Source organism: Fundulus heteroclitus, unplaced genomic scaffold (assembly GCF_011125445.2).
Source record: "Fundulus heteroclitus isolate FHET01 unplaced genomic scaffold, MU-UCD_Fhet_4.1 scaffold_205, whole genome shotgun sequence".
Classification (NCBI taxonomy): domain Eukaryota; kingdom Metazoa; phylum Chordata; class Actinopteri; order Cyprinodontiformes; family Fundulidae; genus Fundulus; species Fundulus heteroclitus.
Window position 1 is genome coordinate 42,651 of NW_023396617.1, and position 20,091 is coordinate 62,741.

At 42.8% G+C, this 20,091-nt stretch overlaps 2 protein-coding genes across 9 annotated transcripts in view; both read left to right on the top strand.

Moving 5' to 3' along the window:
• Nucleotides 1-2,077, top strand: part of LOC105915599 (protein sidekick-1-like) — a gene marked incomplete at its 5' end in the record, with an annotated part of 44,581 nt that extends 42,504 nt beyond the window's left edge. Inside the window, 1 exon segment of the mRNA XM_036129699.1 lies at nt 1,237-2,077. Coding sequence (XP_035985592.1) covers nt 1,237-1,542 — 306 coding nt within the window.
• An 8,569-nt stretch (nt 2,078-10,646) lies between these two features.
• On the top strand, nt 10,647-17,221 carry LOC105915601 (zinc finger protein 271). Of its 8 annotated transcripts, none has more exons than XM_012849764.3 (3): nt 10,647-10,947; nt 13,564-13,622; nt 13,724-17,221. In XM_012849764.3, the coding sequence occupies exon 3, from the start codon at nt 13,741-13,743 to the stop codon at nt 16,867-16,869; it is 3,129 nt and encodes a 1,042-aa protein (XP_012705218.2). In that variant the 5' UTR covers nt 10,647-10,947; nt 13,564-13,622; nt 13,724-13,740; the 3' UTR covers nt 16,870-17,221. The 8 variants fall into 8 exon arrangements, with proteins under 8 accessions (XP_012705218.2, XP_021164785.2, XP_021164784.2 ...); XM_021309110.2 differs by having other exon boundaries at nt 13,569-13,622; XM_021309109.2 differs by having other exon boundaries at nt 10,647-10,907.
• Nucleotides 17,222-20,091: the final 2,870 nt, after the last annotated feature.

Sequence of the window (20,091 nt, forward strand, 5' to 3'; positions counted from 1 at the left end):
GTCCATAAATGCTCTCACCTGAGTTGGTGATCTCAGAAGATCGTCCAAGGTTACCATGGGCTTCTTGGCTGCTTATCTAACTCAGTTGGTTGTTGTTTAGAGGTATCAGAGTACACATTTTTTATTTGTATAAAATTCTAAAATACAAAATGTACCGTATTTTCCGGACTATAAGTCGCTCCGGAGTACAAGTCGCACCAGCCATAAAATGCATAATAAAGAAGGAAAAAACATATATAAGTCGCACTGGAGTATAAGTTGCATTTTTGGGGGAAATTTATTTGATAATATACAACATCAAGAACAGACATGTCATCTTGAAAGGCAATTTTAAATAAAAATAGAACGGAGGCAACAACAGGCTGAATAATTATACGATTAGCTTACGCTACATGACACAACTGAGAACGTGCCTGGTATGTTAACATAACATATTAAAAGCTATTCAGATAACTATAGCATAAATAACATGCGAAGAAGTTAACCAAAGCGCCTGTGTCCCTCCAAATAACTAAAATCCAGTGAAATCCACTTTCAAATAACTCCGTTAACTCCGGAGGTAGAAGATGCGGCACTTCCGCTTCTACGTCGCTTACGTCTGATTCAACACAGGCCTAGAGCGCCCTCTTGCGGTTTGGTGTGAAAATAACAGGTGTAATGATATACCGCTAAAAATGTGTAATAATTTCACACATAAGTCGCTCCAGAGTATAAGTCGCAACCCCGGCCAAACTATGAAAAAAACTGCAACTTATAGTCAGGAAAATACGGTAATATTTTCTTTTCACTCAGAAATCAAGTACCACTTTGTTTTGGTCTGTGACAAATAATCCCGAAAAATTACATTCAAGTTTCAGGGTGTATTGTAAAGAGTAAATAAAGACTTACAGCTTTATGTTGACGGTCTAGAGACGGGACCAGAATGATCGACGTCTTCCTGCTAACGGTGTTGGAGCAAAAAGTCAGTTTGCTTTGATTTGAATGAGCCTACAGCGCCCCCAGAAGGCAGCAGCTCACATGTGTGTATATATATATATATATATATATATATATATATATACATACATATACATACATATATATATATATACACACACATACACATAGAGCCTTTTTGTTTCTGATAATCATCCTGTTCTTACAGTTATTACCTTTCATTTTATCAGTTATTTGTCACATTCTGGTTCCTCTAATAGCCCAAACATGTAAATGTATCCCGCCGTGTCTTGTGTGCAGTTAACAGACAGTGACTACGAGGACGAACAGCCGAAGCACTCCTTCGTCAACCACTACATGAGCGACCCCACCTACTACAACTCCTGGAAGCGCCAGCCCAAAGGCCTCAAGGGGACGGGGAGTCCCTTCGCCTACGAAGAGTGCGCCACCGTCGACACGGAGCCCTACTACCAGACCGTGGTGACGCAGCACAGCACGGGGGGAGCGTACACACCCACGGGGCAGCCCGCGCACACACACGTCAACCCCAGCACCAACCCGCCGGGGTCGCGCACCCCTGTGACGGGCTTTTCTTCGTTCGTTTGACTCTAGAGACAGTGTTTGCACAAAGATACACACACGCACACACACACACACACACACACTCACTCATACGGAGGGACTGGGAGGCTGCTGTGTGTTTGGACTGAAGGAACTGGGATTAAAGCCGCCCGTCACGCCCCAAAGAACCAAACTCACACTTCTTAACTCGCCTTCCTCTCTGCTCATGAAGACCCTGTGTTCAGTACGTGCTCTTATACTCGGTGTGCTTACACGCACGGTTACCGTCCTCATTTTTCCACAAGTTCTCACCAGCTTATTCCACCAGATACTCCTGCCCACTTCAGAGACTCTCCATGGAGAGCCATGATGACTGTACTTATGTGTTGAGCCCATTATTTTGTCTTGCTACGACCACCCTGGAGCTGGAGGAAGCTGGACCTTCTGCACAAAACTTCTCGTCTGTTTTCTTTATCGACACTTAAGTGCACAAGTCCCCCACTCACGCACTCTCTGATGCGTCATCTCAGCATCTCCAGCTGAGAGACCAGAACTTAAAGGCTGTGTGTGGGGGGGCGGAGGGGGAAAAGCTGCACTGAAGTGAGCTGCTTTTTTGTTTTTTTTTCTTTTCTTTTTGACGGACTGGTTTATGCACACAAGCGCAGCGCCGCCAGCTTTCAGAAATCACAGCGGAGACGAAAGGAGAAAAATGTTTGATAATCACAGCTTTTTGAATCTGAAAAGGACTGAGAGTGAGCATGAGCAGGGGTGTTTTTCAGCACTAAAGCTGCGTTGTCAGAGTGTGAGCAGTCTCTGAGAGTGATGTGTGATCTTTGAGTTGGAATACAGTACTTTGGAATATTTTCACGTTTTGTCACATTGCAACCACAGACTTCAATTTGTTTTAGTGGGATTTTTTACGTCGTAGACAACCACAAACCTGAAAAGTGTGCAGCACGCTTGTGTTCAGTCCCCCTGAGTCGGCACTTTGTAGAAGCACCGGTTGCTGCAATTAGAGCTCGACGACTTGTGGTTTATGTCTACGCCAGATTTGCAATTCTAGAGGTTGAAATGTTTGCCCATTCTTTGTTGCAAAATAGCTCCAGATCAGTAAGATTGGATGGGTAGCATATTTCTTTTCCTTTTTGCCACAGATTCTGAATTAAATGTCGGTCTGGACTCTGGCTGAGCCGTCTTAACTCGTGAACATGCTTTGATCCAAACCCTCCGTTTGAGCTCTGGATGTTTGCTTCGGCTCGCCCTGCTGGAACGCGGACTTCTCACCCCACTCTTGCATATTTTACAGCCTCTCTCCGTGTTTGCTACACAATTGTCCTGCATTCAGTTTCCTTCCATCTTCTGTTCCTGCTCCCTTTTAGCTCCCCTGTCCCTGCGGAAGAAAAGCATCCCCACAGCATAATGCTGCCAACACCAAGTTTCACTGTGGGTGTGTTCAGGCTGATGGTTGTCCTGCATACCTAGTATGGTGTCTGTTCGTTTCTGGTCTCATTTGTAGTTTTAGGTTTTAAATCACCGATTAACCAGAGAGCTCGGTCAGATGTTCAATGTTTTGGGTTTTGTTTTTAAACCCCAGCGCTGCTTCAAACTTTCTCCCTGACCGGTCTGCTGTGTTCTTGAGTCTTCATGATGCTGTTCGTTCACTGATGTTCTCCACCGATCCTCTGAAGCTGAGATAAATAAATTACTCGCAGATGGTCTCTGTTTACAAATTAGGTGACTTCTGAAAGCATTTGGATTTTATTTAGGGGTCTCCGAATAAAGAGGGTTCATTTAAAAGGACAATTTTCAAACTTTTGGTTGTTAAAATTAAAAAAATCTTGTGTCCTTTTTTTCCCCAGCACTACTTTGTGCTGGTCTGTCACCTAAAGCCTCGGTAAAATGCATTGAAGTGTGCGGTTGTAATGTCACAAATGCTAAAACGTCAAAGGCATCTGAATACTTTCACAACGTACTGTATATGAAAAATGTGAGTTTTTTTTTTAAACCGTGTACTGCCTGTTCTCCTTTTACCGCAGCTTCCTAAGCCATAATTCTTGCACTGAGCCGAAGCCCCAAACATTTCATCTTTATTCTGTCCAAAATGTTATTTTGTTTAGTCTGAATGCGGCGCACGCGTGTGCCACGGCTCTGTGCTCTCCGTAGAAGCCCGCTCTAATGTCTGTGACGTTCACCGCTCAGCAACGTGTGCCATAGTGCGTGTGGGTGTTTGTGTTTTTAAGATGGATTTTGTACATTTAGACCCCTTTTTACTTCTGTGTTGTATGTAGTTCTGACATTTTTTTATTTTATCTTATTTTCTGCTCAATTCAAGCAGCAAAAGGAACACAGCAGAAAGTCTAACGGCTGGAGGAGGGAAAGCAGGTCTGGATTCACAAAAGAAAAGGAAACAAAAAAAATCCATAAAAGTAAACAGAGAACAGAGCGAGTTTACAGATGTACAAGAGGAGAAGTCTTCGACTTTTGCATCGTGGCGCTCCCACAACCTGAACCTTGGTTTGACTTTCAGGTTATAGGTGGCTGATGTGCTCTGTTCTCCACATGTAAACAAAACTCACCTGTATGTTTTTGCTTATGTTTGATTTAAAGGTTTTCTGGCTGGGCAGCAGCGCTCCTCGCTCTGCCATGCTTATTTTCTGCCCCATACAGTGTGAATAAATGGTCATTGTATAACGGCGTGCCAATGCGTGTTTAAAAGGTCTGTGGTACGTTGTTCACAAACGTAGGCAGCATTACAGATGTGCAACGTAGGCAGCATACTAAGATGGTAGAAGAGGTAGAGTGGGTAGCTAAATTATTAAACAATGATCCAAGAGCTAACTACTTGTAGAAAAAGGTGCATCTATTTCTAATCTGAAATTTTAAAATGCAGAAACTGTTTTAATCACTCAGGAATAAAAACTTGCACTGCAAAAAACGGAACTGGAAATAAGTAAAATGTTCTTAAAATTTGTGTATCAGTCCTTGATTTGAGCAGGTAAATAAGATGATTTGCCAATGGAATAAGAATTTTGCACTTACAATAGGAACAATTCATCTCCATCATTCAATTCAATTCAATTCAATTTATTTATATAGCGCCAAATCATGAAACATGTCATCTCAAGGCACTTTACAAAATCAAGTTCAATCATATTATACAGATTGGGTCAGATTATACAGATTGGTCAAAAATGTCCTATATAAGGAAACCAGTTGATTGCATCAAAGTCCCGACAAGCAGCATTCACTCCTGGAGAACCGCAGAGCCACAGGGAGAGTCGTCTGCATTGTCCATGGCATTGCTGCAATCCCTCATACTGAGCAAGCATGAAGCGACAGTGGGAAGAAAAACTCCCCATTAACGGGAAGGAAAACCTCCGGCAGAACCGGGCTCAGTATGAACGGTCATCTGCCTCGACCGACTGGGGTTACAGAAGACAGAAGCAGAGACACAAAGAGAGACAAAAAAGCACAGAAGCACACATTGATCTAGTAATCTGTTCTACATTAGATGGTAGTAGCGGGTGATCCGTCTTCTCTGGATGATGTCACAGTTAACAGAACGCCAGACCAGGTGTACCTACTATGAAGAAAAAGAGAGAGAGCAAAAAGTTAAAAGCTGAAATGACGACAGTCATTTCAATGTAATACAATGCAAAACTGGAGAACAGTAGACTGAAGAACAGTAGAAATCAGTAGAGTGAGAAAATTAGACCCTGATGTCCTCCAGCAGCCTAGGCCTATCACAGCACAACTATAGAGATAGCTCAGGGTAACATGAGCCACTCTAACTATAAGCTTTGTCAAAAAGGAAAGTTTTAAGATTAGTCTTAAAAATCATCTTATTTCAAGTGCAGGATGTCTAATTATCTTATTTTAGGGGTCAAAATACTAATTTTATTGGCAGATAATCTTATTTACCTGCTCAAATCAATGATAAGTACATTAACTTTAAGAACATTTTACTTATTTTTAGATGCGTTTTTGCAGTGTGCATCCAAACTCCCACAACGCAGCAAAATAATTAAACGTACTTAAATCAAATCATTATGGTACAGTTTAATACTCTATAACGTGCAACTTTCCATCTTTAATTAATAGTAAATTTAAACCATGTGAAACGCAGGTGCACACCTGCATTTATTACTCTCTCAGCAGTTAAATGAAATGAAGTTTCTGGATTTATTAGCATTGATTAAATATTCCCGACGGGCTGAAAGGTGGAACTCAATTACTGAAACCTCTGACATTAAGGACCTTTTTTTTTCACTTTGCATTTAAATGAAACGTTGTCTTCGTGAGCTTTAATGAGCTCTCCGCACCTCATATGTGTCTCCAAGTCTGACGAGAGATTGAAGTTATGCCTGAATGATTTTAAATCAGTCTTTACACTCAAGAAGAAATCTGTTGTTTTATTGTCCAATTTTTTTCCCCAGGACTGACTTCCCCAGCTAGTTCCTCCCCTTAGCTGAGGACTGATAAATAGGAAGACTCCAAAACTTCCACCGTTACTTAAAAGATGTTTGCCGGTCACTTTTGCATCTTTTCATTATAAAGTGTGTACAATCTGGGAGCAATTTAACAAGTTGTATCTGCTTTGGAGACGTGACACTTCCTGGTCTGAAGGTGCAATGTTTATGGCTCCAGAATGGCCGAGCAAACTGTCGCAGTGGCTGACTGCTGCTGCAGTGGGAGCAGGTGAGAGATTACATGAATGTGGAGCAGCTGTGATGAAGCTGGCACTGTGGGAGCTAAGGGAAGAGATGACAAAACCACGGTAAACACAAGGAGAACTTAGGGAGCAGGTAAGCAACTACACTGAACATGACTAAACACCCATGTAACCAGAAATGCAAGACAAAAAGCCATCCGTCAAAGGGCCAACCAAGACCACCAACCATGTACAAATTAGAGTAACTAACTGACCGGTCATGTTTTTGGACTCTGGGTGGAAACAGGAGAAAGAACGAAACCCCACAAGATAGAATCAAGAGTCCATAAACTCTTGGCAGCGTGACATCAATGACAATGAGTGGCTGTAAACTTCTGTAAATAGGATATTTATCTCTGGTATTTATATAGCGGAATCAAAAGAAATCCCACCATCCTTCAAAACTGATTATAGTAGCATTGAGCATTATTTCGTTTTTCCACTTTTTGTTTGAGCTAAACTAAATTGTTGAGGGTAATCTGAAAAGAAGGAGTAGGTTAACGGATCAAACATGGAATATCTAACAAGCATCTAATTAGCTCATGTATTGTTTTTCATGTTTGCATAGCAACACTTTCTTTGGTTTCTCATGTCTTTGGTCGTCTTCTGTTTTATTTTGGTTATTCTAGCTCCTTCTGTTCTCTTCCTTCGTTCTTACCGTTTTTTTAGTTTCCCCGTCTCCTGGTGGTTTTTGTGAGTCTCTATTCTCTGGTTGTGTTCTGCTTATTAGTGTGTTTAGTTACTGCTCTGCCACTCATTTTCTGGGTCCATCCGAATACCCTTTCAGAGCGAGGACTCTTTAGCAGTCTGTCTGAATAGTGCAGTCAGTAAGGAAGGAGGTAGGAAGAGGAGCCTGTATGCTTCCTCCTGCGACTAGTATACCCTCGGAACCTCACCAGCACTAAGAAGCTATAAGGAATCCCACAATCCTTTGCGTTACATGATGTATAGGCACAGCCCACCTCATGGAAATTAACGAAAATGTCCAGAGAGAAGAGACTGTGCACTTTGTAGTTCATTTTTGGAAGGCTGTAGGCCCGGATTTGACTAGACTCAACCGTGTGTTTCTGTTGCGTAATGACATATGAGTTAAAGGCTGTCTGAAATCGGTGCAGCAGTTTGAAGCTCCTTTCCTTCCTATGATAGAGTTCTTACTCTTGGCCCCATGAAAGATCAAGGAGCAGGAGCTGGAAGTTATCAGGGTATTCAGATGGAGTCAGAGGCTCCATCCAAATACCCTGACTAAAGGACTCTTTGGCCAAAGCGGACGTGCGTCAGCAGTCGCCATGATAAGTGCTGTCTGAATAGTGCGGTCAGTGAGGAAGGAGGTAGGAAGAGGAGCCTGTAAGCTCCCTCTCACGGCTAGTTTGGTCTAGGAACCTCTGAAACGTCCCTTACTGGCGCTAAGAACCCTTAAGGTATCCCATAATCCTTTGCGTTACATGACGTGTTAGCACAGCCCACCTCACGGAAATCACCGAAAATGCTGGAGAGAAGAGAGTGCTCACTTTGTGGTTGATTTTTGGAAGGCTGTAGGCCAGGATTTGACTTGAATCATCCATGTGCGTTTCCGACACATAATGACGTCGAAATTAAAGGATGTCTGAATTCTGCACCGCAGTCCAAAGCTCCTTTCCTTCCTATGATAGAGTTCTTACTGTTGATCCCGTGAAACATCAAGGAACCAAAGCTAAAAGCTGTTATTGAAGGTACTTGGATGGAGCCTCTGTGATTTCCTCCGACTTTGATTACGCTCTCAGCTGCTTCAGCTCTGCTCATCAGTCTCATCTGCTCCTTGTCTCAGTCATCAGTTCCCCGCAGTATAAATTCCCCTTCAGTTCTTCTGCCCCACTGGTCCATTTGCTCAGTCCCGCTCCGTTTTGTCTGGTGTAATTCTGACCTCCGTTGTCTTTCCTCTATGTTCCTGGTTTATTTTTTTGGATTGGTTTCATTATCTTCAGTTCGCGTTTTCTAATTTTTGGACCTTGGATTTTGTTTTTGTATTATCAAACATCTTTGTGTTTCCTCCACCTCTGCTCCCCTTTGTCTAGATTTGGGTCCTCCACAACCATCATCCCCTTTCGTGACAATGCTGAGTTAATCCCTCACAAATGAATTTCAGCAACTTTGACCCTAAACGCAGGCAGGAAAACACTTCACATTTAAATCACTGATTACCGTGGTGACCTATTAACACTGATAAAAAAAAAAAAAAACGACTACAGCCGCAAACAAAGGGGGAAGCAGACATTATTCTGATAGATGTCACATTTCTTTCTGCCTTGCTGAAATTGGTAAAAGCTTGAACCATTTATAAATCCCCAAAGCAATATTTTTTCATTCTAGAAAAAAATATATTTTTCCTTTTTATAATTAAAGTTTAGTTGGTGTTAGAAGCTCGTTTAAATTATGTTGTCCAGTGTAACGCAAACTGTCACTACGAGCCGTCCAAAGATAAAATTGTCATGAAGAGAAAATGTAAACATGAATTACCCAGAGCTCCTTTTCTGGGAAGGTTAGGATTTACATATATTATTTGAAACTGTTGCTTTAATTGATGTGATTTAATAAATATATTTCAGCTAGATTTACTGCTAGTCCGAATGGGTTTGTGTACGTTTCATGATAATAGGTAAAGGTAATTGACAGACAACACCCTTAAAACACACACACACACCTTTTTCACCTCTACTAAATGCAAAAAAACAACTTTCTTTTCCCATTTATAACATGTTAAAGTGAAGAAGACTAACTAAATTCAGATATCATCAGGATCAGCTTAAATCGGCAGGTTTTCCACACAAAACCTGCCGATTAAAGCGAGCTTCCACTTTTCTCTCAATGAGATTTAGAATGAGGGAGAGAAAAGGAAAAGCTCTTTGTAAATATGTGTATACAACAGGGTTGGATTGTTGTAAACATACATGCTCTTGATCTGGATACTCTGACCGTTCAGAGTCTTCATCAGAGAGACATCCTGGGGGAAGAGAGAGCGTCTGTGGCAGCTGGTTGTAGGTCTGTAGCTACAATCTGAAGGTAAAAGTCTAAGCAGCTTGTGTGCAGGGTGTGTGGGCTCTGCAGACATGTTACCTGCCCTTTTCACTAGAGTGGAACAAATCATGGGTTGAGGCAAAGTCACCTCCGATGATCCTCCCTGCAGACTTAATTGTTTGTTGTAGTTTGGACGGATGGTGAGTGGAGGCAGGAGCAGGTTAAGCTCCATCTGGTTCTGACTGCACTAGTGGACCAGCCGGTCCACCTCCTGACTGTACTGCAGACCAATGACCGTCATGTTGTCAGTGAACGTCAGAACTTTCTTTAATTATGTCACTGTAATGTATGTTTTTTTAATTCTATTTAATTAATCCCAACGGGAAATTAAATGTAACTAATTTAATACGGGTTTCTTCAAAAAGTTGTTCGTAGATGCTGATGGTTGTGGGCAGGAAAGATCTTCTGTAGTGGTCTGTCTTATAACGCAGTTGTTATATGACAGACTGATGAAGAGGATTTTTTTTCTGATGAAGAGGATGCTGAGAGTAGTCTGTTCTTCATTTTATAAAGAATCTGTCTTTGCGCAATCATCTCCAGAAGAGGGCTCCCCAGAACAGAACCAGCCTTCTTTACTAAGTTCAACGGCTCTGTCGCTGCTTCCGCATGAGATGAAGGCAGAATAGATCATAAACTCCTCAGTGGTCGCATTTTTCCGTCATTGCAACTTTGTACATTCCCCTGAAATGTGTCCTCAGCATTTAACCCATTCCTTAGGGAGCAGTGGGCTGCAAGTATGTGGAAAAGGGTTTTGCTGCCTGTGGGATTCAAACCAGGGACCTTGCAGCGCTCCCATGACGCAAGCACCCGGCTCTAACCACTATTCCATCTGCTGCAGACACTGAAAGGACCTACGCTTCCTCGAGAAAGCCGACATGTGTTTTCTTTTCATATGTTTTCATCATGTGAAGCACTTTGAATTGTCTTGTTGCTGAATTATTTTTTTTTATTATTAATGAAAATAATCTTTGCTTACAAATGCAACGATATAAAAAAATGAATAGAACATAGGATATGTAACAAAGTATGCCAGGGGGATTACAATAAATACATTCGGTACAAAAACGAACCAAATGGAAAAAAGAGCACATTGTGGCACATTAAATATGTTTTTTGTTTGTACTCTTTGAAATAGTGGATAAATATAAGAAATATAAATTATTTTTTAACCAAAGCTGGGAAAAAAAAGGTAATGATGAAACATTACACGTGAATATGAAATTTGCCAAATATTCTAATTATATTAATTGCCATTCGTGTGTTTATATTTGTATTCCTTCCATGAAAACCAGAAATAATACGTAGCATGCGTTCATGAAAAACTTGTATCAACATTACAAATAAGTCATGTTACTGTAACAAACGTGGCTCGTGTTGCGGCTCCCTGCCGGCAGGGGGCGCTGCAGGGCGCTACCATGCTAGAGGAAAACGCTCCGAGCTTGTTCGGTCTCCGGAAGGAGTATACTGGTAGCATTAGGCTTGTTTTACAACATTTTTCCCCCAGTTTCTCTGCCTCCCGCCTCCTCTTATCGGCCTAACATCGCAGCATCAGAGTCGTGCGATTAAAACCTGCAGCGCAGCTTCGAGCTGGGAGCTGTAGCTGCAGCCGCCTGCAGCCCAAGCGCTCCATGTGTGCCTGTCTGAACACGTCGTGAGTTGTGCGACCCTCCTCACATTCTTTGCTTTTGGTGAGTTTTTCCGCTCTGCTCCTTCTCCTTTATATTTGCATTTTACTGTTATATATTTTTTTGTTGCGATGCATCTGCGGTGCGGTGCGTTGTCGGTCCTGTCGGAGAAGCGTGCAGATGCAGCCGTTATAAACCGTTACTGACCGTTGTGTGTTTGTGATCACAGGGGCGCTTTCTCTCATGGCGGGCCCCAGGTTTTATTTATTTTTACCCCCCCCCCCCCCCCCCATTCATTTTATAGCCACGTTATAAACACGGAACAGAGTCACGCACCGCGGTTACAGATATGATTTTATGCCCCTTAGGGCCCGTCGTTTCGTGCTCCATCTAAATCACGGGTACTCGTTATCTGGATGATGAAAAAAGTCCTTATTCACTAATAAATGACTCATTATTTTCCATCTGAGCTACAAGGAAAGTTTCTTCTTGTCGACATTCGCCTTATTTGACATTGGGGCATCTTAGTTGTAGGTTGACTTTACCGCCTAACCATATATTTACCATCCAAAGCGTTTTATTCTGGATTTAACACCAAACATAGTACAGCCATGGAGTAACTGAATCCATCCTACTTAGATGATTAGCCTACATTTCTTGCTGTTCATGCAGTTCTTCGATATACATATTTGCAATAAGGGTATATTCTGAAGCCCAAGTTTTATTGCTGTATTGCTAAAAAAAAACACAAATGTGTGTATCTCTGTTTTAGAGCAGCATGGTTTGTGCCATATTGCACCTGCAGTCCTGCTTGGATGCCGGATTTGGTTTCAGGTGGTTTGCATCGAATATAACGTTTGGCCATTTGGAAGGACTTTAACAGTCCTTCGTCGTGCCCACATCTAATTTAGATCTAATTGAGCAAAAATCCTAAAACCTGAAGGGATGGGACTTTTGTCATCATTGGGAAATGTAAGGGAACATTTTCCAGACATCAAGATTTTCTTAGCTTTTTTTTAGTGGACTGAGATCAGGGGTGTGTACGGGAGGAAGCTTCTTACCTGGATCTGTGTTATGGAAATGTATAATCACTTATATGATAATAGTGTATTTTAAAGTTATACAGATATCAACCCATAACCCAGTAACCTAAAGATGAGAAAGTGTCCAGAGCACAAAGGTGGATTCAGACTTCAGGAAGCGTGTGCCAGCCACAGAATGGAACGGGGAATTTATGAGAGCCTTGTAGAGCAGATAGTGTCTTTAAAATCCCTTTCTCAGGGTCTCAATGTTATTTCAGTTAACTCCTAGAAACCGAGCTAGGGTCATACATTACATTTAGTGGTCAAATGTCGGGAAACACATGTTTTAGCCAGACTCAGCGTCTGCACTTAGGCTGGGAGGCTGCATGAAGGGGGGTTAGTCCGGCCCCCTCTGGCACCGTCTCTGGGTTAAAAGGATTGTTTCGAGTGTAAAACGCTGAGACACATTTTACAACTCACGGAGAGCATTTTCGGGATAACATTAGGATACTGTGATTAAAAACTTGTAAGTTGTCTCCCACTTTGGAATTCCAAATTGTAATAAATAAGCTTATATGTTAAACTGTTTTTGCCTCTGAATTCACCGTCTCTTCTCTTGTGGCCAAATCATCGAACCGCTGAACGAGACGGGCCGTGGTGAAGCCCATATGAGTCTCGATGTCTGTCACCATGCAGGGTGATGGTTAGGCTTCAAAAGAATGAAAGCGTTTAGGGCTGGGCAATAAATTGACTTTATCGATTACTTCTGAACATTTAATTTTGGAAAATGTTAGTTTTATTTGTTTTCTTGCCAATGCATTTTCCTGGGCTTCCATGAAACTTTGCACCATATGAGTCGTTGTTTTTGGTAATAACATGCAATGTTGAATATATGTTTAGGAAAATATTTTGTCAAAACACTCCAAAGATTAATCCTTTTTCCCCTTAGACGAGGCATTTTAAGTTATTTATTTACTTTTTTTTTTTTTTAAGTTGGTGTGAAGTTAAAAAAGTGAAGCTAAGCCTGTTCTTCGATGTGTAATACAACCAGCAGCAAACATTTTGTGTAATATTTTTATTATTTTCTATGGCGGGGCTGGCCATCTTGTTTTATAAGCAGGTTTTAAAGCTTGTAATACGTTTGAATTCAGGTCAACTCCCAGATGAGATTATTGAAATAAAAGTAAGTTTTTTTAGAAATTATTTCAGCAATTTGCTTTTATGAAACAAACGTCTGTCCCTTGTTGAACCTGTTTATAGATTAATGGATGTTGGACAAGGGACTGCATGATGGAGAAGTTGGCCGGATAGACGGAGAGTTGCTTTTTTTGCACAGTTACCTTAGAACGAAACAGATCATAAATGAATATGATAAATACCAAATCCCAGCTTCATGCAAAGGGTTTCATGCTCTTCTGCTGCACGCATGGGTTCTCTCCCAAATAAAGAGATGTATGTTATCTTACTTAGTCTTTCTAGGTTCCTCCTTTGTTAGTCTGGGTGTGCATGTGGGCATGGTTGTTTGTCCTGTGTTGTTCTGTGATTGTCTGGTAGTTTTCTGTTCATTCTTTTATATATCAATGGTAGAAAAGCACAGGACAACATGGCGCCTCTAACTATGTTTTTTTCTGTTTGTGTTTTTTTTTTTTTTTTGCAGTACAGAAGATTGTCGTGAGACCTGTGAAATATCAGACATTTGAAGACAGACTAAGAAAGGTGACGTCTATATTGATCAAATCCGACGCAGTTAAGAGAAGAGCTTTGTTGAGCTCCTGTGAGCCAAACCTATAAAAGAACAATGTGTGATGTCACTGCAGAGTTAGCCGTGGAGGACATGGAGGAACTCTCTTCAGAGCAGCGCCCAGAACCCCTGTTCCTAATCCTGCCCCCACCGCCGCCTTTCTCTCTGGCCTCAGGTGAGCTCACCATGCCCTGGCCAAAATGGCTGAAAGCTTTTGAACACTACGCTCAGGCATTCGGTGAAAAAGCGATGCTGGACTCCAGTAAGCTGCTGCTCTTACAGAGCTTCCTGGGCCCAGCGGGACAGCTCGCCTTCACAACTCTGATCAGGCATCCAACTACGTACGCAGACGCCGTTTCAGAGCTCACCAGACATTTTAGCTCCGATCATGCCACTCAGGCACACCGCCTTAAGTTCCACCAAAGGGCTCAGATGCCTGGAGAGTCCATAGAGGAGTTTGTCACAGCGCTCCAAAATCTGCTGGGGCATTGTCAATATGGAAAGGTCAAGACCAAACTTCTAGTAGATCAGCTGATTGAGAAGACAAACAATCCGCAGCTCAGAGAGAGGCTGCTGAGTAGGAAGGACCGACTGACCTTGGCCAAGGCCCTGACTATTGCTAAAGAGGTGGAGTCTCATTCGAGTGAATCGCAGCAGTTTGAGTTTCATGAGGTGAGTGTGGATATCGGAGAGGAGTGGGAGCCTCCTGTACAAAATAAGCGAAAAAGAGGAAGACCTCGGCTCGTTATTCAACTAAAGGCACCTGTGTCTGAACCCCAACAAAAGAAGAAAAGAGGAAGGCCCCGGCTTGGAGAGAAGATTAAACCAGAGCTACTTGTGTCTGAACCGCAACAAAAGAGGAAAAGAGGTAGACCTCGGCTTGGGGAGAAAATTAAACCGGTACCGCTTGTGGCTGAACCCCAACAAAAGCGCAAAAGAGGTAGACCTCGGCTCGGGGAGGAAAGGGCACCAAAACCGTCTGTGACTGAAGCCCAAAGAAGCCCAGCTGCAGTCCAAAATCAGACCTCTGACAGCAACGATACAAGTGAGCCTCGGGTCGCAGCGGAGAATAATGTGACGCGTGATGAACCGGATGATAACGGCGACGCATCAACTCAGATGGTGGAAGACGAAAAAAGCCTTCAATCAAGCGAAACGGGCGAAGACAATGACGACGGTAAAGCCGGAGACTTCTTCCCACCTTCAACCAAGATGAAGGGGCTTTGCTGTCCCATCTGCACCGAGAGATTCTTCAAAAACGCAGACAAGTTCAACAGACACATGAGGTCGCACACGGGGGAGAAACCGTTCAAATGTCCGCACTGCAATCTCACGTTCAGCCAGTCGTACCACATGACCCGGCACATGAGGAACCAGCATGCCGCAGGCCCGTATGTGTGCCCAGCCTGCGGGCTGAGCATGGAAAGCCCCGAAGAGCTATTTAAACACAAGAAAACGCACAAGGAGCAGATCCTTAACTGCACCGATTGCAATGAGGTCTTCCTGAACGACGAGGAGCTTCGTAGTCACGTCAAGTCGCACAACAAAGACCCGTCGTTCCCAAAGGAGGGTCAGAGCGATCAGCCAACTCGCTGCGTTGAAGTGAAGACTGAAGACTTATCGGAGCTTTCTGCGGACGCCTGCGAAGCCGTCGACGCCGAGCAAGGCAGAGCAAAACCGACTAAAGACAATTCCTGTCCCATCTGCATCGGGAGGCTCTTCAAAGGTCCAAACAAGCTTGCGCGACACATGAGGACGCACACCAAGGAAAAACCCTTCAGCTGCCCCATCTGCAGCAAGAAGTTCAGCCAGTCCTATCACATGACGCGTCACGTGAGAATTCAGCACGGCCTCGGCCAGTACATCTGCCCCCAATGTGGGAAGAGTTTCACCACCTGGCTGGACCTAAAAGTACACAAAAGGTCCCACGCTCACGTCGGTCTCACGTGTCTGGCGTGTAATAAGCAGTTCAGAGAGAAGGCCACGCTGGAAAAGCACCTTAAACTTCACAAGGCGGTTGCGCCGGGTCCCCGAAGCCTCACCTGTGGCGAGTGCGGCAAAGAGTTCGGCCGGCAGTATCATTTGAAGAGGCACATCATGTCCCATCGCAAGGCGTCCAACTCTGGGTTTTACTCGTGCCCCGACTGCAAGAAAATCTTCTACTTCCCGGAGGACCTCAACAAACACCTGGAGGATCACGCGAAGGAGAACAACGGGACGTGCCCCAAATGCAACGAGCGGTTCGACAGCGCGGAAGAACTGGAGACTCACATGCAGGTTCACCAGAGGTCTTTCCCCTGCAGCACCTGTGGCAAGAAGTTCAAAGTGGAGTACGCGCTGAAGAAACACGAGGAGGGCCACCAGCATGACCAGTACTACTGTTCGTTGTGTCAGAAGCACTTTATGAAGTTGTCTCATTATAAGAGACACGTGCTGGTCCACGACAGGCGAGAGTCCAAGTGTCCACACTGCGACGGCGTCTTCCTGAAGCTGACGGCTTACAAGTACCACCTGCGGACTCACACCCTGGAGAGGCCATACCAGTGCAGCTGCTGCATCGAAACCTTCGAGCAGGAGGAGGAGCTGGAGCAGCACTGCCTCAAGCACAGGAAGTTCAAGAAGGAGCGGCCTTACTCGTGCACACGCTGCGACCTGGCCTACTCGACCCTGGTGGAGCTGACCGAGCACATGATCTCTCACGAGGGAGAACAGCCGCAGACCTGCCCCTTCTGTGGCAAAACCTTCCTGAACAAGAACAAGCTGGAGCGCCACATCAGCATCCACACCGGCGAGAGGCCCCACCTGTGCTCGATGTGCGGCAACGGCTTCCCCTCCGCCGCCAGCCTCAAGCTGCACGTCCTCATCCACACCGGGGAGAAGCCCTTCAAGTGCCTGCAGTGCAGCAAGAGCTTCAGCTCCGCCAGCGGCCTGCGCCTGCACAGCAGGCAGCACATGGACGAGCGGCCCAGCTACGAGTGCCCCGAGTGCGGCCGGACGTACGGCCGGCTGACGGAGCTGAAGATGCACCAGCGCTACCACACGGGGGACAAACCGTACGCGTGCACCTGCTGCAACAAACGCTTCATCAGCAAAGACAAGCTGAACGTTCACATGAGGACGCACACGGGAGAGAGACCCTTCTCTTGCCCTCACTGTGGGCAAACCTTTACCCAGACGGGGGACAGAAACAGACACGTCAGTAAATACCACCCAGTGGTCTGAACTAACGCCGCAGGACATTTCCTGTGGAGAAACCACGTTTCTGCATGCTTGTAGGTATACCAGTAGGGAAGTAGTTAGAGTCACCGTCATCTTATCTGAGAGCGCGAGAATCCAAACTGTATTGGAAGCATGTCTTTAAAAGCAGTATGTCTGCACAGGTAATGTTAAACCCAAGGACTGATGGACGTAGATCTGGATAACCCAAAGTTGCTCTGCTCTGTCTAACACCGCAACTTACTTTAAAGCATCTCATATTTTAGTAGTTGTTCAGAAAACGTGTTCTTTCTTTACATTTACGATGCAAAATCATTTGATTATGCTTTGATTATTTCTTCCTATAGATTATGCATAGGCGTAATCATGTGCCTGCAGTGTGTACCCACCTAAAAAAAGTGTCACCAAACACTACATTAAGAGATGTACTATTACGTTCCTGAAGGAGATGTTTTTATATTTTTAGATGCGAAGGCGTGTTACACAAAACCTCTAAAATGTTGGTTGTTTAAACACTAGTAGACGGTTGTAATGTACATCTAACGCAGACTTGACTTAGATTTGCCCCTCAGAGACTTGGAGAAAATGACTTGAGGGCATCTGCTGATTACTTAAAGGTTGACAAGAAAAATACATGTACCATTAAAAAGCTATGTATGTTTTTTTTATACGTATTGATTTATCCTGTGGTTGTTTTAAAACTACAACATTGAACAAACTGGAAGGAACTGAAACCAAATGTTTGGAAATTAAATTCACTTTTCTTAGTGTGTTTTTTTCCTCCGACATTTGTTGTTAATTTTGCTTCCTTAAGTATTTTAATTTGCTTGTGGGGTTACTGTGTCAACAAATACTTTATTACTGTTTAAATTGTGCCACAAATATAAAACAGTTTATTCACCCTAACTGCAGCCTGTGTTCTAGGTTATGGAAGAATGTGTAATTATCATATTACTTCTCTTTTAGGTTATGTTTTAAGTGATTTTCAAAAAATTTTGTATTTTTGCCTTGTTGTCACTTGGGGGAAAAAAAACAACATTTTACCCATTTTGAAAAATAAAATGTACTAAAAGATGGCATTTATTGATGACAAAGACATTAAAGTTATGGTTTTAGGTTTTCTGTGGGTCATTAAAAAGCATTTAAAGTTATTTAATTGATTTTGTTAGAAGAAAAAGGGCCTCAAGTGGAATTAAAATGCATTAAATTTGATTACCGGTAGCATAAAAATACTTAAATAAAAAGATTTGTGAAATATGTATTCTAGCATATTAAAATGTTCTGTAGCAGCCATTTTTGCATCCACTCTGTTTTGGGCCTAATATTTTCAGCTCAATTTCATTTGTATAGGGCTGTATCTTAAATTAATCATCTCAAGGCACTTTACAATACATTGAGTTTCCAGAGTTTGCCTTTACATGTGTCATGGGTACTTAGGGGCATTAAAAATGTTACAAAGGACATTAAAATCTACTAACAGAACACCTGGTATTGTAAAATACAGTCAATCGTATTAAAAATGGAGAAGATGGTTGATCCACACCACAGAAGAGTGAATGAATCATCTGCCCACATGAGGGCGCTATGGGCATAACGCTGTTTGGAACAAACGTAACTAGATTTTGTAAAATAGCACACCATAAAACTTTTATTCTTTGAAAAATAAGGTGGGTTGTCAATCAGATGCATATAAAATGGCTGAGAAACTGTAGGTAAATGTATTTGCCAGTTCAGAGAGGATTCAGTGAGGCCTTTAATGGAGTGCAGAAGAAAAACATTTCTGCTTCTAGGATTAGAAGCAGAAATGGTAGGATTAATTTTCCCAAAGATGTTAACCGGTACCGGTTTAATTGTCTCCCCAAGCATGTTATAAATGCCATCTAACTTAAATCAGAGCCTTCTGTAGAACTACTTTGTGTGTGTTTATTGTTAGCAGAGGAAGGTAGGTAAAAATCACAGTTTAGATCCCATTTAATGATAGTAATGGCCTTCTAAAGCCATAGCTTTATGGCATTCGAGTTTTGGGCCAGTAGTACTGGTGATATTTGGGCCACTGTTAGTAATATTCAAAGAAAACCTTACAGTGTAAAGGTGATAATGGGTCCAAACAGCTGAAAGCAGGAGTCCTCCACTGTTCTGTTGTGATGTCCAATGGAGAATTAACATAAAACCAGCAGTAAGTGAACTAAGAGCAAGTGTTACATGTACCGCATCCCACCTGAAAGTTTAGATTTAGATTTAGGAAAACTGCCAGACGTTATTAAACAATCTTGTTATAAGTTGGAAAATCAGCACGATTTATCAATTGTTCCACATGCTGACAGTTCCAAAAATACTTTATTATTGTCATAGAGTAACCAACTGATTTAAATGCTAAGTTGTTAAAAAAATATATTATTTTATGAGTGGTATTTGTTCATGAAACAGTCAGAAATGCAACAAGATTTGAGCCTCCAAGCCGGTAGGAGGCAGCATCCAGATTGGTCCCCCTGGAAACGTTGAGTTCTGCTGGAAAGTCAACTCTAGCTTCAAACACTAATGTATTATGCTCCCAGTTTTTATGAAACAGAGTTTTAAGTACACTGTATTTTAAGCTACTCCGATAATGTTGGTGGTTATTAAGTAATCATCGTTTGCGTTGATTTAAAACAGCTCGGGCTGCTGATAGTGGCTAGTTTGCGATTAGCTCGTCGCGAAAGAGGGTGAGTTTAGGCTTTAGCTAATTCGATTTATTTACTTCCAGCTCAGCTCTTACGAGGCTTTTAACAAGCGTCCCGGTTTGTTTACGTAAGGTGGGCTTTTAACCGGGCAGATTAGAAATTCGTCGTGTCCCATGGCTGCTTTAGGGTTTATCCCCGCCAGCGAGCAAGATGCGTTTCGTTTCAGATCGGAACAAACCTCCTCTGAAAAAAGGCCAAAGCCGAGCGGGGAGGAAGTCAGGAGGTTCTACGAAGGGACATTCTAAAACGCTTAACGTGAAAAAGCTTAACGTGGCTTAAGGTAGGAAAACAAGAGGAATCATCACCAAATTTCGCATGGCCATAGCTTGTCATAAAGACTTAAGCCTGTCAAAAAAAATAAACCGAAATCCAACGATTATAGAAGATATCTCACATTAATGTTTTCTTCTTCATTGGCGCCTATGGCGAGAAAAAGGCTTAACGTGGTTTAATGTACCTAATCAATGATCAATGATCACCAAATTTCTCTTTCATATTGCTCCTAATA

Excerpts from the sequence above, each read along its gene's own strand:
- LOC105915601 (XM_021309105.2), top strand. The coding sequence starts at position 13,705 with ATGTGTGATGTCACTGCAGAGTTAGCCGTGGAGGACATGGAGGAACTC.